Raw genomic sequence first — 16,068 nt, 5'->3', positions numbered from 1 at the left:
ATTCCTACAAAAATTATGCTACTTATGCCAAAAGTTAAAAACGACTATAAAAATAAACAATCAACATGTCATGAATCCCCATCAAGTTATTCAATTATGTTTCAACGATTTGAACAAGTCGAAATTTTGAATTCACCCTTATTTCATCGGATTATGTCAACGAATTATTAAGTCATTAAGCAAGCATCGCTTATCAATTGTCGAATTAAGAAGTCGCGTTTATACATTCATTGATTTGGGAAAATCTAAAATTGACAAATTAATTAAGATACACACCAAATCAACTAACACTTTCATATTTAAAAGACAAAGATTAAACTACTAACACCCTAAAACACCCTAATACAATCTACTAAAACACAAAAACACAAGAAAAACAACAATAAAAAAAAAACACAAACTAAACCTAAGAAAACATAAATAAAGAAACAATAATAAAGAAATAAAAATCCTAACTAAACGATATGTTTTTCCCCCATCCTCACACTATTTCATGCAATGTCCTCAGTGTAATGAAATAATAAAAAAAAATTGAAAAACATGAGCGTAAGATGAAAGGAAAATAATACCTCTTGGGATTGCCTCCCAAGTGCGCTATAGTTAGAGTCTAAAGCTAGACTCTTCGCGTAAGGTTGCTAAAAATAAAACCTAACATGAGGAAGCCGTCTTGGTAGCATCTTCTCCCTTTTTTTTCTTGTTGGCTCCTTCAAATAAAACTCGGATGATATAGAGTATGCTTGTACTCTATAGTAGGGAACATGAGGAGTATGAAGCATATTCATATATTTAGTATTATTTCCATCATACTCGGAATCAAACCCTTCTAAGAATGGATCTTTGAAATCAAAGGCTTTGTTAAATTCCTCGTAGAGTACCGTAATACCAAATTGCTCTCCACTTTCATTATTTAAGCTCATGGATGTTGTAATTGGGTGGAAAATCGGAGTTTCAAGTTCACCATCCTCACACTGTTCTTTTTCAACATCTACATGTACCTTTGTTGGATGATGTCCAACTAAAGCATTGACATATGGAATTTCAGCTATCTCATCCTCACTATTGATCGGCACATCGTCAATTTGAACCACCTTCGTAACATATGAACTGTCAAGTGATTTACCGCTTCGAAGCTCAATTACTTTTACTTGCTCTTTTAGATTTGATTCTGTTGTAGATGGTAGACCATCTTGAGCTATATTTTGAATCAAAATAGCCAATTGAGAAATTTGCGTCTCAAGACGGTGGTTGACCACGGCTTGATTTTGGAAACCGGTTCTCATCTCCTCAATGAATTCGTCAATCTTGCTTCCTTCATCCACATTCCAATTTTGCTGAAAATCCGGTGATTGTTGTGGTTCATTATCAAAGTTGGAATTGAAATCCCATTCGTTTTGATGTGGGTGATAACTTGAATTAAAGTTCAAATTTTCATTGAAGTTCTCCCAAGTATCGTTCCAACCATAAGTTTCACTAGCTTGCCATTGATCACCCATATAGTTGGCATGTCCATTCCAATCTGGATAGAGTACATGACAGTCAGCTCGAGTATGACCAAAATCCCCACAAATTTCACAGTTATTCTGAAAATTTTGGTACTGCATATAATTTTGATTCCATGACATTACTCCTTCCAGAATAGGTACACAAAAACAAATTGAGGATAAACCAACAAATATCAAACTTCCTGCACACCCAAAAACAAGAACACCCCACGTAAAATCCAATAAACACAAAATAAAAAACAGAAAATAAAGGCTAACACAATCAAGAATATAATACTCTTAATTTATTAAATACGCAATTGGTCCCCGGCAACGGCGCCAAAAACTTGTTGGCAAATAATCGCAAGTGTACGATATCGCTCAAGTAATATAACTTGGAAGACCAAGTATCGATCCCACAGAGACAATGGACTTAATCACTAATTTCAAATATTCTTTAATCGGCTAGCTAGAAAAATCAATAGGGTTTTGTAATTTAATTAAACTAATATAAACTGAAAACAAATAATAAAATAGGGTTTAAAACAATAAGATTAAAAAGCTCAAGGATTGATAATCCCAAATAAATAAGTAAAATTATGGAATAGGATTTCTTAGTGATTTTATCGCGAATCGAGCTATTCTAAAGCACCGAATCCCGCCCTCTCAAGCCTCAAAGATCCGAATAAAATCACAACCTAATTAACTAACCAATTATTAACTCGCTCTCACGATATTAAAACTGAATTAAATAATCAAATTATAATTATGAAGCAAACTCAACGACTACCTAAATTCCAACCCGCTCTCACGGCGTTTTTCTCTAAGTTCTTAATTATCTATGTCTATTTAATTAACAATCTCTCAATTAGTTAACTAAACACAAACTCATGAACTAAGTAGCTAATTTAATCCAAGCAATAAGATTAATAATTAAGACACGAATTAATACTAATCCATCCAATCCAAATAATTACCAATTTATAAGTTCATGTCAACCCTTGAACAAGGGTTTTAGTTACTCATATTAAAACTGAAACAAAACAAGAAGGATGATGAAGAAGAAAGCATAATTAAACAATAAATACCGGAGTTGTCAATTTCGGAAAGAATCGTCTTGATTAAGCTTGAAATCTTCAACAATCGTCTTGCAGAAACTAATTATAAACTACTTATAAACTGCTGGAAAAAACTAAACTAAAAGCTATTTGATAAAAACTAAATTATAACTAATGTAATCTAAATTATTCTACATCTTAAATTGAGTCTAGTACAAGGTCTTTATATAGTAGGAGAAGTTCCGGAGTCTTCTAATTCGTATTACAAATCAATTTGTAATAGGAATTGTAATTGTAATTTGAGGAGGAATTTCAGTCCAATTCAAAGTCTGCTGCACGCCAAATTCTCTTCTTTCCCGTTCGGGAAGCCATAGTTCCGTTCGTGACATGCCCAATTTTCTTCTTTCCCGAACGGGAAACCATAGTTCCGTTCGAAAAAACTGCAGACCGAAAGCTTTGAGATTTGATTTCTTCTTGAGTCCCGAACGGAACAAGGCCTTCTCGTTCGGGACTCATGCTCATTCTGCATGGTTCCCGTTCGTGAAACCTTTGTTTCGAACGGGAACATCCCCTTTTTTCCTTAATCTCGTTCGTGAAGTTCAATTCCTTCGTCCGCAAGCTACGCTTTTTACTCGTACACGCAATCCACCATAAATTTGCCCCAAATAGTCGTTTTTCACCTAATTTCCACTGAAACACTAACAAACACTATTAAACGTAAAAACGCCAAATAATGTATAAAAACAATACTACACATGATGAAAACAGAGTAAAATCGACCCTAAATATAGGAGTAAAATACTCCTATCAAGTATACACTCGGAAGAATGATGCCAAGCTCCAACAACTCGAGAATGAGTTATTATCGATGTCACAAAAAGATTTAACGGTAAGTCAATACTTTACCAAAGTTAAATCTTTATGCCAAGAAATTTCAAAGTTGGATCCTGAAAATAAAATCACGGAGACACGAATGAGAAGAATAATTACTCACGGGCTACGTCCAGAGTTCAATGCTCTTGTGACCGCAACCCGTGGATGGTCAAAGGAACCAACTTTGAATGAGTTAGAAAATGTCTTGGCAAATCAAGAGGAATTAGACAAGCAAATGTCTAAAACCTCAATTAAAGAAGAGGAGAGAGCCCTCTTCAGTAGTAAAAATAGTAAGGATCCACAAAGGGTGAGATCCAACAACGGAGGGAGGCCAATGCAAGAAAATTGGCGTAGACAACAAGAAAGAAGGAGCTGGCAACAAGGGGGAGCTCAACGAGAAACCAACAATGATCGACGAGAGGAGACGAGACGACGTACAAATAATCAATGTTTCGTTTGTGGCAAACGAGGTCACTATGCTCGCGACTGTTGGTATAGAAAAGTTGAAGGAAATGTGGCATCCACACACCCGCAAGTGGAGACCGAGGAGGAGTTAGATTTTCAAGCATCTGCTGCGGTGAGTGATAATATTATTAATTATGATAATGATTGGATTTTAGACTCCGGATGCTCAAATCATATGAGTGGAGATAAAAAGAAATTTCTAAGCAAGTCGGAGTATAAAGGAGAACGAGTCGTAGTTACTGCAAATGACTCGAAGCTACCTATCACTCACGTCGGTAAGACAATGGTAGTGCCTCGATACAACTCCAAAGAAGTACCATTGGAAAATGTGCTTCATGTACCAGGGATGAAGAAGAATTTAATATCGGTGTCGCAACTCACATCTTCGGGAAACTACGTGGTGTTCGGACCCAAAGATGTGAAGGTTTATCAAAATTTGAGATTACCAAATAAGCCATTGATGGAGGGACGAAGGCTAAATTCTGTCTACGTGATGTCTGCTCAAACGGCATACGCAGACAAGATGAGGAAAAATGAGACGGCTGACTTGTGGCATGCACGCCTAGGACACGTGAATTATCACAAGTTAAAGGTGATGATGCAAAAGTCTATACTCAGGGGACTTCCTCAACTAAATGTTCGAGAAGACACTGTATGTGCTGGCTGCCAGTTCGGGAAAGCGCATCAGCTACCATATGAGGATTCCGAGTATAGAGCGAAGGAGCCGCTCGAGCTAGTCCATTCAGATGTATTTGGACCGGTGAAGCATCCATCAATTAGTGGCTTTCGGTACATGATTACTTTCATTGATGATTGTTCAAGGTACGTTTGGGTTTATTTTATGAAAGAAAAATCGGAGGCATTACGAAAATTTATTGAGTTCAAGGAGAAAGTAGAAAAAGAACTCGGTCGAAGAATTCGGTGTCTACGTACCGATAATGGGGGAGAATATACTTCACGTGAATTTTCAAAGTATTTGCAAGATTGCAAGATAAGACGTCAGCTGACCTGTCCAAATACTCCACAACAAAATGGAGTGGCGGAAAGAAAAAATAGACATCTAGCGGAAACATGTAGAAGCATGTTACATGCGAAAAATGTTCCACCCCGGTTTTGGGCAGAGTGTATGAAGACAGCTGCTCACGTGATCAACAGACTACCACAAGTACCAATTGGATCCGTTTCACCCTATGAGAAGTTAAAGAATATAAAACCCACTGTAAGTCACTTTCGAGTTTTCGGATGCGTGTGTTATGTTTTCGTGCCTGATCATTTGCGGAGCAAATTTGATAAGAAGGCGTTGAAGTGCATATTTGTGGGTTACGACAACGAAAGAAAAGGGTGGAGGTGTTGTGATCCAAATACAGGAAAATATTATACTTCGAGGAATGTGATATTTGATGAAACTTCCTCGTGGTGGTCTTCTCAAGGAGTAGTTCTTCCAGACTCAAAAGAGATAGAAGAGAGGTTACAAGAAAAGCCTCAAGAAGATATAGTGATCGAGCAGAGTACTCGAGAGGTAGAGTCAAGTGAAGAAAATGCGAGAAGTCAATTCCCTAAACGGGCTAAGTCTCCGTGGCGCACAGGAGTATATAGGCGGACACCGGAAGAAGAACGACCAAGTCAACTTGAAGACGACATTCAAGAAGAGATTCCAATGGAGCGTGAGCAACAACTTAGACGAAGCGAGCGACAAAGGAAGCCGAATCCTAAATATGCAAATTTGGCCCTTATCAAATATAACAATACGAAAGAGCCGGTAATATTTCGGAAAGCCTCGCACAAAGAACAAAAGATGGAGTACGTGAAGACCGGAATTCAAAAGACGGCTTGGTGTAGCAAGTGGAGAAACACTTTGAGAGAGTAGTCGTTGAGGGGGAGTGTTAAAAGAGCACCGACTTACTCTCTACCATTTTCTAGAATCTTCTTAATATTGTAAATGAAAGAAAATACAAGAACCTACTAGAATAAGTAAACTAAGAAACACCTAGGGAATCAACTAACCGACCTAACAAGCCTATAAATATAAGGACCCTTGCCAAACTTTGTACACACATGAGTGAAAGTGAGAAAATTAAAGTGAGTGGGTGCATTAAGTGAGTGACGTGAGTGAGTGTGTAATTGTGAAGGAAGTGCAAGAGTCTTGTACAAATTACACTTTAATATAAATAGAAGAAGTTTGTGTAATTTGGTCCTCCAAATTTTTAACACAATGGTCATCTTCTTCATCTGATGCCATGTTTATTTGGTTATGCAACACACAGTACGTTAATTTGCTATTTTTATAACCTGTTTCTTAGAGGGAAATTCAAAAATTTTCTTTTCTTGTTCAGTTTAAAAATTTCCTTATTTTTGTTCAATACCCCGCCAATATGTGGAATGTGAAAGGTCACTTTACAATTGAAATTGTACTCATAATAAGAAAAGCAAATACTTCACTAAGTATATATGCAGTAATCGTAACGTGAGTTTCTTATTGAAAAGATAAAAGTCTATTTAATGGGGCTAAATAAGTCATTAACAGATATAATAAAGGCAAATAAGTGGTTTTCTTAATTTGTGTGTATTTACCTAAAACGTCATGTAATTGTGAATGGAGGGAGTATTTTTTTTTACCACTGAAACTTTGGTTACCAAAATATATTTATACCACTGAAACGTTGGTTACCAAAACGAACTATCGACTTCGTTTCGTTCCATTCAAATTACCACTGAAAATTGATAAAGCTGAATGATCAATTTTAATAGAGGGAGTTTTAATGTATTTGATGATCATTTCACATAAAATGTAGGTAAGACGGGTTAAATTATATTGCGGTTATCGAACTATAGACTTAATTGATTGCTTACAATAGCGTTTTGGCTTTTAAACGATCATTAATTCTTGTGTTTATTCTCTAAAAGCATATAGAAAAATTTAAAAAAAAAATTTGTCAGTTTAGTCCGTCAATATTACTAGTACTTGTAGTGTTGTATTTCGGTTTTCGTAAGACTTAGAATTTGGAAATAATAAAATACTGCCGTTATCATTTAGTATAATACAAATTGAAATTAATGATGGTGATTTTGGAGAAGAATGGCATAGAGGAGTTGATTCCAAGTATCAGGAACACCAGCAAGACACCAATGGCTACAATCATTTCCCTTAACTGTCCCATAATTTCCAAAGGAAGACGGATGCCCATCTTTTCGAAGCTGTGATAAAGTAGTGATATCAAGTAACGTAACGGCCACTTTCATCTTCGCTAATATTTGTTTTACGGCCATTGCTTCTTCTAGTGAACCTCCGGGGTACGTTTTACCACTTATCGGTCGCGTTTGCCCCATGCACGTCGACTTGGTTTCGTTCCATTCGTCGCCACTGATCGGCAACAAAATTAATAAAGTCCCATAATCAATAATTAAACCCTGAACGTACTCAAAGCATACTAAAGTTTATAAATGCTAGTAGTTACCGATAATGGGTTGGAGAAATGCCTTGAAAGAAAACTGTGGTGTTGTTAGGATTAATGTTGGTGTCTACCCACTTGGACCATGTACTTAATCCTTTCTTGAAAGCAATCAAACGGTCCATGTCTTTTCTTATTGTTTTACCATCTTCAATAAATTTCCACCTACAAAAAATACAAAAGTTTTTTCCGTTAGTTTCATCAAAATATGCTAATGCCTAATTGTAAATTAAACTGGTCAATTTTCTATAAAAAAAATGCTTCAATTTGCTCATAACTTTTGGCTAGTCTTCAATCTTTAATTGTCTAGGTTGAGTAACATTACTTGTTGAGTTAAACTTTTAGTAGATAAATTCTTAGGTAGATCGAGTCTATCACGTCATCTGTAGACTAACCCACTCATAATGCAACACCTCATTAAACTGATGGCAATATCGTTATATCACCATTAACTAAAAGAAGACTTAATCACCAAAAAAACCCCACCTTTTAGCCCCTTTTCAAATACACCCTGACGTTGCAATTTTGTCAGTTGCACCCTAATTCGCACCTTTGGTTTTCAATTCCACCTCAAGTACTAAATTGATCTCTTTTTCATTTGAAAAAAATTAAAATAAGTCATCCATTTTTAACTTTTTTATGTGGAAAAGAGTTCAAACGAGTAATTTATAAGGGTTTTTATGAATTTTTTCCGAGTGAAAAAAGTCCAATTTGATTTTGAGGGTGGAATTGAAACCCAAAGGTGCGAATTAGGGTGCAAGTGACAAAATTGCAACGTCAGGGAGCAACTGAAAAGGGGCTAAAAGGTGAGGGGTTTTTTGGTGATTAAGCCTAAAAATAATATGATCAAATCGCTTAACTTATTCTTTTAATAAATTAATCCTCAACTACAAAGTCTTAAAGAAAATTCTCAAAATATATGGGCTTATGTATAACTATTTGTTATTAATTTTGAAATATATACATCTATTATTAAATCAAATTTTTGTTGAAATTAAATAATATAAATTGAATATCTTACGGTTGATTAGTTCCTTTATGAAGCCACCAATGCCAAGTGTTGAAGATGAGCATATCATATCCTTTCCAATCTTTCCCATTTTCAATGGAATCAAGCTTTAAAACCGTCCCTATTTTCTCTTCAACTAAATCTACTAAGAAAGCGTTACGTGACAGAATCAAAGAAACATCAAACTCCTGCAAATTCCCATATTTAATTAGCATACATAGTTGTGAATAATTAATACTAATAATAAAAAGATTAATTATATAACGCATTAATTAATTACATGTAAAGTAAAGGTAGAGAGGCTTCCTTTTCTGTCAATAGTGTAATTTGATTGAGGGAGTGATGCATGTAACATGCATGTAAGTGATTGCCATTGATTTAAGCTGAGAGAGTCCCCTACGAACATTATTTTCTTCCCTTTAATCTTCTCCAATAATTTTGGACCGTCAAATCTGCATCATACATATATATTGGTGAGTCTTACTTATTCTCCATAAATTCTTGTGCAAACTCAGTAAGATTATAAATTTTCTATATATGTATGACATATAGTATTTTTGAATTGAATATCTAGTGAATTGAGTTAAATTAAGCTTCTAAAAATAGTATATTATTAAAAAATATAATTGGATCTTAAAGTCTTTATTCTAGATGGACAATATTATCTAATTATCATATCTAATATGTGGTGTTGTGTACTAAAATTGTCCACATTAAATTCTTATACTGTCAGTTTCATCCAAATTTAATATTTTCGTCCATTTTTTTTCATGCAAACACATTTAGTTCATTTCTACCAAAAATTGACAGAAATAGACGAAAGGACTCAATGTGTTTACCATTGCAAATGTAGGATCCATGACTCAATTAAAAATTTGATAGTTGAGGACTCGGATATGCGTTATGTCATATATCTAAAATGACAGAGCTAGGAGGCTAGGAGTACCCTTGGCCCCAACTTTTAAACATTATTAGTAACAAAATTTTACGATATTACGATTTAGCTCATCTAACTTTGAAAAATTGCCTCCCTACATGTAATGCATATTGCGATTTGGCCTTCCAATACAATACGGGAAAAGGGTCATTTATGCCCTTAAAGTTTGACATTAGGATCAAATAAGCCCTCAACGTACAAAAAGGTTCAAATATGCCCCTAACGTCTTAGAAAATGAACAATCAGGCCCCCGATTTGGACAACTAGGCCCCTAACGTTTCATTTATGCGTCAAAATTAGGGGCCTGATTGTCAATATTTTAAGACATTAAGGGCATATTTGAACCTTTCCGAACGTTGAGGGCTTAATTGATCTTGGAGATAAACCATAGGGGCATAAATGACCCTTTTCCCATACAATAATAATGGCTCTCTATATGCATTTAGTACTGAAATGCTCTCTTGGTTTGATTAATGTCTAATGAGTAATATATATTTTGAATGTAAAATAAGGTAGACATTCACCCTACATTTGGTTCACTTCTATTCTAGATTTCATTTCATTTGCAAATGAATTTATTTTGTAATCCGTTTGATATAAATCTTATCAGTTCAACAAAATTTTAAAAATAGAATTATTAAATAAACCAAGCACAACTGTATTCATTTTTAAATGAAATTTATAAATTTTGTGGAATTCATACACCAATTATTAAATAATTGCTCCCTTTTGGTGATTTGACAAAAAAAAAATAGTACTACAAATTAGTCACGTGAGATATTATTAGATGATAAGAATGTATGTAAAAACATATTACAATGCAAAAAGTACGATAAACTAATGATTCAAATTTAAGCATGTATTCATCACAAAAACAAAAATTAAACATATCAAAAAGTCAAACTTTTTTAAAAATTTATGCATCTATGGATTAAAGTTTATAATCTATCTCAATTTGATAATTACGTTGTAATTCTAAAACAAACCAATCAATTTAATTATCTCAATTTTCAGTTAAATTTATGTACTGACTCATTACTAAGAAGCTCATTTTCAGAATTACAAAATTTAAATCTTAATTCATAATAAAAATCATAATTGACATCAAAATTCAATTTTAAATTTTATTTTTTTTATCTTTCGGTGTTTGAATAAGCTCAAAATAAAAAAAATTACAAATGGATATTGTACGAAAGTGAAAGATTGACACAAGGAAATTGATTGAAAAAAATTGAATAGAATTGTTTTGAAATTATTAAATCGAGATATATTTGTAAATTTTGAAAGCTTTGAATAAATTTATAAAAACTTCAAAAAAAATTAACTTTTTAACACCATTAGTCTTTTTTTTTCAAAATTTTATATGTTAAATATATGCATTATATCAAAGCAGAAAAAAGTATTATTATATATGATTATAGAGAGTGTTCTTTTTTTCACAAAAAAATAAAAGAACAATTGAGCTAGCTTGTCTCAAATGATTGGAAACCCATTTTACTAATACATATATACTTGAAAAAAATGAAAGAATGTTAATTTACTCTAGTGCAAACAAAACTTCATTTCCTTTTCAAAATTAAAAGTTAAGTACATTTTGAGATAATACCTGATTTTTATTTAATCACTCGACATCCAATCATTATATTAGAACCGGACCAAAATTCTTTCTACCAAAATTTAATTTAGAACTTGAAGATTAAGTTATTTAAATAAATATTTAGCAATATAATTTTAGTGATTAGTGGTTAATATTTTGTTATTTTTACTTCATCATGCATGAAAAGTTGATCAAGTAGTTGAAAGGCAATAAAAGAAGGCACAAGGAGATGAATCCACACCTTGGTAATGCACAACCACTAGGCACCCATCTATACTTCAGATACATCTTGTCCGACCTGCCATTCTTTTGACAATCGAATTCACTCTCAATAAAACGGCACTTGCTTGTGTCGTATAAAGGATATGTCTCATCATACACCCAACTTCCTTGGAATATATCACACCCACCCAACTTTGAATTACTTAAGTAACTATCATAGTTCATTTTAGCATTGGATTGTTGAAGAAATGAAATGAAAATAACAATAGAATATGATGATAAGAAGCAAAAATCATAAAACTCGGTTCTCATTTTCATTTTCAGAGACAGAGAAAGCATAAGGAGTTGGACAAGTTAGGGTTAGATATATTTATATAAGAAAAATGAACAAGATTGTTAGATATATAGAGATTGCTTGCATGTCAAGCAAAAGTTGTGTTTATTGACGTAAAGTTTAATTGTCATGATTTATATGTTGGCTGTATAATGATTACTTGTCGAGCCTCCTTCTAAGGAAAGACAGTCTTTCATTTAAAGCCAATAAGTATGATGAACATTATATTATAAATCATATGTAAATTATATGCCCAACTCAAGTAAAAGAATCTGAATCTTTGCAAAGAATGCACACTTAAAAACGTGTGGATTGGAGTCTTATGAATAAGAAATATTTAACCAAGTTAATTACTGATGGACAATGGTGGATTAGAACAAGTGTATAGTTGTGTAATGGCTAACATGCACAGATGGAGTGTAAAAAGATGCTTGACAGCTTAAATGGGAGTTGGCTTGCAGGTTTTATAGGTTGGGACTAATTTTATTTTGGATCTTGGTTAATTACATGTTTATTAATCTATATATAGTTTGTAATTGTTTTTAATTATGGATCCTACAAAATACAACTTTATTCTTGCTATAAACCATGTATACTCATAAATTGATTGATTTCTTTTCTAGTATAGAAATATATACCATCAGAATACTAAAAGATAGCAAAATGCACCTTAGCTTAGAAGATTGGAGCAAACTGGACATATTTTCAACTAAAACAAATATTTAGTATCTACTTCAACAAGCTCAAATAAGCAGATGCTAACAAGAAGGAATTCTGATGAAGAAGACTGAAGACACCTTTATTTTTATATTACCATCTGCAATGTACAGGCAACATAAACACACAGTATATATAGTAACTGTTGAAGATGTCATTCTTTCCTGTCACAACCAAAAGAAAGACGAGATTATGAATTAGGACAAGCTTTGCTGAGACCATCCTGAAGATGTAAAGTTGACATGATTTATCTTGGGAATGTGGCGGAAACTTGCACAATCTACACCATATGGCGCACGAATACGTTGAGTTACTTGATTTGGAATATTCACCAATGTCAGTTGTTGAAGGTTAGTAAGATGAACAATATCGCGAGGAATCATCATCAACTTATCGCAATTGCCAATGCTTAGTTCTTTGAGATGCGGCATGACTCCCTCAGCAAACTTTATAGCAGTAAGATAAGGAAAATTGAGTAGCTCGAGAATTTCAAGGTTTTTAAAGCCGTGAAAAAAATGCAAAAAATTTCCCTCGTAGGCTTTGACAAGAGTTAGGCATCTCAAATTAGGAAGTGTTGAGAGATCTGCGGTCGGATTTTTGGACAGACTCGACCAATGCAAATACAAGACTCTCAGGTTCTCAAGTGTGTGAAACCACTGCGGGATCTTCTCCAGCTTCCCGACCAAAGTTAGCCTCCTAAGGCTCGGTGGAGCTTTTTTCAGTGCGTCCATCCGAAGGACCTGATTGCTACTTGCCATTACAAATAAGCGGCCAAGGAGTTGCATATTTTGGATTGCAAAGCACAAGTCTGTCTCATATGACTCGTGAACGTTGCAAAGATCAAGTCTCACAAGCTGGGTCATACTTTTCACTTGTATCATTATCTCTTTGTTTGATTCCACACAGCCGAGGACTTGCAAGTTCTTAAAACAAGCTAAGTTTGAAGGCACCTGTACGCCAGATACATAGTTGAAATCATTATACAGTTCAGGCTTTAACCGGCGGGCTAACAGATAGCGTAATTTCTGCAACTTCACAATCCCTTTTGGAAGAGCCTCAATGTTGGTGTCATCAATGTTTAAGGTTTCAAGGTTTTGCAACCTTCCAATGGATTTCGGAAGCTCCTTAAGCAGAGTTCTTTTCAGGTTTAAGTATCTCAAATTAAACAAAGAAACTATGTCATCAGGTAGGTTTTCAACTGGACAATCTTCCAAGTCCAACACTCTCAGAAGCTTAAACCCAGATGCTAAACTATATGGATTCACCACATCAGTAACAAACAAAAATAAGGAACGAAGCTGAGACTTACCTCTAAAGGATTTAGCTTCTTTCTCAATAGCTTGAACTGACAGACGTCGCGCTATGCCATCTTCTCTTGCCCCTTCCTTTTGTTCATCATATACACAGAAAAATTTCTCTTCTTCTGATATTGAAAGAGCAACTTCTCTTAGCAGATCATGCATCTTGCACGCCTTGGGAAGTCCAGACGAGTTCTTCTCTACAGATTGAAGCATACTTCGGCGGATGAGCTCCAAGAGGTATCCCTCTGCAACCTCTTCTGGCGCTATCCCTCTCACTTGCTCAACAAACCCTTCTGCCATCCATAACCTCGTAACTCTCTTTCTCTTAATTTCGTAGTCTTCAGGGAATAAACCACAATACAGAAAGCAACGCTTCAGTCTGTATGGCAAATCATTGTAGCTCAGTAGCAAGATGCTTTTTACTGCTTGAAGCATTTGATTGTTATGCAGCTCCCAAATTATACTATTACAAACCATCTTCCATTCTGATTCCGACCTTCTAGCTGACAACAGACCACCCAATGACACAATTGCAAGAGGTAGGCCTTGACATTTTGCCACAATTTTCTTGCCTAAGATTTCAAGCTCTGAGGGACAATTGTTGCTATTCCTAGAGAAAGCTTTCATGCAAAACAGAGCCCATGCTTCTTTTTCTGGAAGCGGTTGGATATGGTGGACACAGCTTCCAACTTCGAAGAAAAGAGAGGCTACACTTCCATTTCTAGTTGTAAGCACCACTCTACTTCCAAGCAGGCCATTTGGAAGTGAAACTTTGATTTGATTCCAAAGGTTTGAATTCCACACATCATCCAAAACTACAATATACCTGTGGGAGGTGTCAAAGGAAACAAGAAACAAAATATAAGTTTAGTATTCTCACCACTAGGGTATACTTGCAGGGACTAATTGCACATAAACTTATCGAATACTATATTTATGTTTCCGGAAATGCTTCTGAAACTCCAAAATTCTATATTTATAACTTATTCTAATAGAAAAACAAAAATTGTTTTGTAGTTTTTCTTTCAGTATTTTCCGTTTTCGTGCAACATAGGCCCGGACAATACCCATAAAATAGATTTTACATTTCAAAAACTGCATTAGCATAGGATTCTAACTAAAAGCTTCAGCACTCAAAACATACCTCTTGGGCTCAAGGTAGTTCACAAGCATCTCCACCAGCTGTTGATAGTTCATGCTACTCAACTCCATCGGAACTGCCTCTTTTGCAGCTTGGTAAAATTGCTTAATCAAGCTTCTAAACAGATCCTCAATAACATAAGCTTGCGAGACAGTAATCCAAGCATAGCAATCAAAATGGTGCTTTACAGCTTGAGAATTGTAAGCCTTTGCGACTAGAGTTGTTTTCCCGGAGCCGCCCATTCCAACTACTGAAATAGTTGTTCGCTGCTGTCCTCCATTTGTTAGCCACCCAACTAGTAGTTCCCTTTCATCTTCAATACCCACAAGTTCATCATCTGTGATAAACAAAGATGACTCTCCATGGCGGGTTCCTATATCGTTATTGCTCGAGCTTGAGCCTTCAACGTGATAAACACCATATCGTTGACTTCTCTCCGGTATGGACTTAACCAGAGATTTGATCTTTTGCAGCCTGGAGGCAATTTGATGCTTTTCCCATAGATATTTAGGGAATCCAATCATCTTGTAGAGTTTTCTGGCTGATTCATGCCTACCGAATCGCTTGTTCCTAAGGTACATGAACTCATCAATGATGTCTTCAACATCATAGACCAAGTCTCTAACACTAGCCACCCATGTTTTCTCTCCTTCCATATGAGGTCTTTTCATGTCTGCATCCTCTAGAAATGATCTCATGCTCAATAGCTCACGCTTGATCTCCTCAAGATCATCACGAGCACCTCCTAACAACTCTGCTTCATTTTCAACCAGAGAAACTATCTTGCTAACCAAGAAATCTGCAGGAACTGCTGCCATGTTCAATTTTTTCCCTTATTTCTCCTCTTGCAGTATCAATTTCGTAGCCTTGTCTTCTTTGCTGCAGATCTACGTCCAAAATGCGTCTTAAGTCCCCGACTAAATAATGCACCATTGATTTTTGTTCTGATTACAAATGATTGGTCCCACCATTGACTTTGTTCTGATTACAAATGATTGGTCCGCTTCAAATATACCACAAACACAACTTCTAGGTCACCAAATAAGACTACATCAACTTATACCAATTAATAAGTTTCCATTAAACTAATGTATAATCCATCCACAAGTTTCCATTAAACTAAAATATCTGGGTTCCCACAAGAGCTCCCCCTCTCCAATTATCAGCAAAAATCAACAAAAGAAATGTCTTGGTTTACTTGTGCATTTTCCTTTTCTTTTCTAGAGTTAGATAGAATGGAGACAAAACAAAACTATATAATTTAATTATCTCAGCAGAACGCTGATACGGTACCATGTGATTTTAATATATGATAAGACATTCTGTGAATTAAAGAATTAATTTTACAATCCATGTATATGGGCGTCAAACTCATCCCCAACATCATCCAAAATTAAAAATAGAACCAAACTAGCCACAATAATTTATCTGTACCAAAGGAGAATGAGGTCCTAAACAAGATCAGGTTTGCTGTGTGTAGCAAG

The 16,068-nt window shown here is 35.0% G+C and overlaps 2 protein-coding genes across 2 annotated transcripts; both read right to left on the bottom strand.

Annotated features, from left to right (window-relative positions):
• Nucleotides 1-6,876: 6,876 nt before the first annotated feature.
• Nucleotides 6,877-11,459, bottom strand: LOC126666864 (protein trichome birefringence-like 41). The gene is made up of 5 exons (XM_050359746.2): nt 11,111-11,459; nt 8,616-8,787; nt 8,348-8,523; nt 7,333-7,491; nt 6,877-7,238 (listed from the first exon to the last, which is right to left on the bottom strand). Exons 1-5 carry the CDS (start codon nt 11,428-11,430, stop codon nt 6,929-6,931), a joined length of 1,137 nt encoding a protein of 378 aa, XP_050215703.1. The 5' UTR covers nt 11,431-11,459; the 3' UTR covers nt 6,877-6,928.
• A 649-nt stretch (nt 11,460-12,108) lies between these two features.
• LOC126670719 (disease resistance protein RPM1) lies at nt 12,109-15,823 on the bottom strand. The gene is made up of 2 exons (XM_050364535.2): nt 14,588-15,823; nt 12,109-14,269 (listed from the first exon to the last, which is right to left on the bottom strand). Exons 1-2 carry the CDS (start codon nt 15,400-15,402, stop codon nt 12,340-12,342), a joined length of 2,745 nt encoding a protein of 914 aa, XP_050220492.1. The 5' UTR covers nt 15,403-15,823; the 3' UTR covers nt 12,109-12,339.
• Nucleotides 15,824-16,068: the final 245 nt, after the last annotated feature.

This window comes from Mercurialis annua, linkage group LG2 (assembly GCF_937616625.2).
Source record: "Mercurialis annua linkage group LG2, ddMerAnnu1.2, whole genome shotgun sequence".
Taxonomy (NCBI): domain Eukaryota; kingdom Viridiplantae; phylum Streptophyta; class Magnoliopsida; order Malpighiales; family Euphorbiaceae; genus Mercurialis; species Mercurialis annua.
This window is presented reverse-complemented; position numbering and strand designations above follow the sequence as displayed.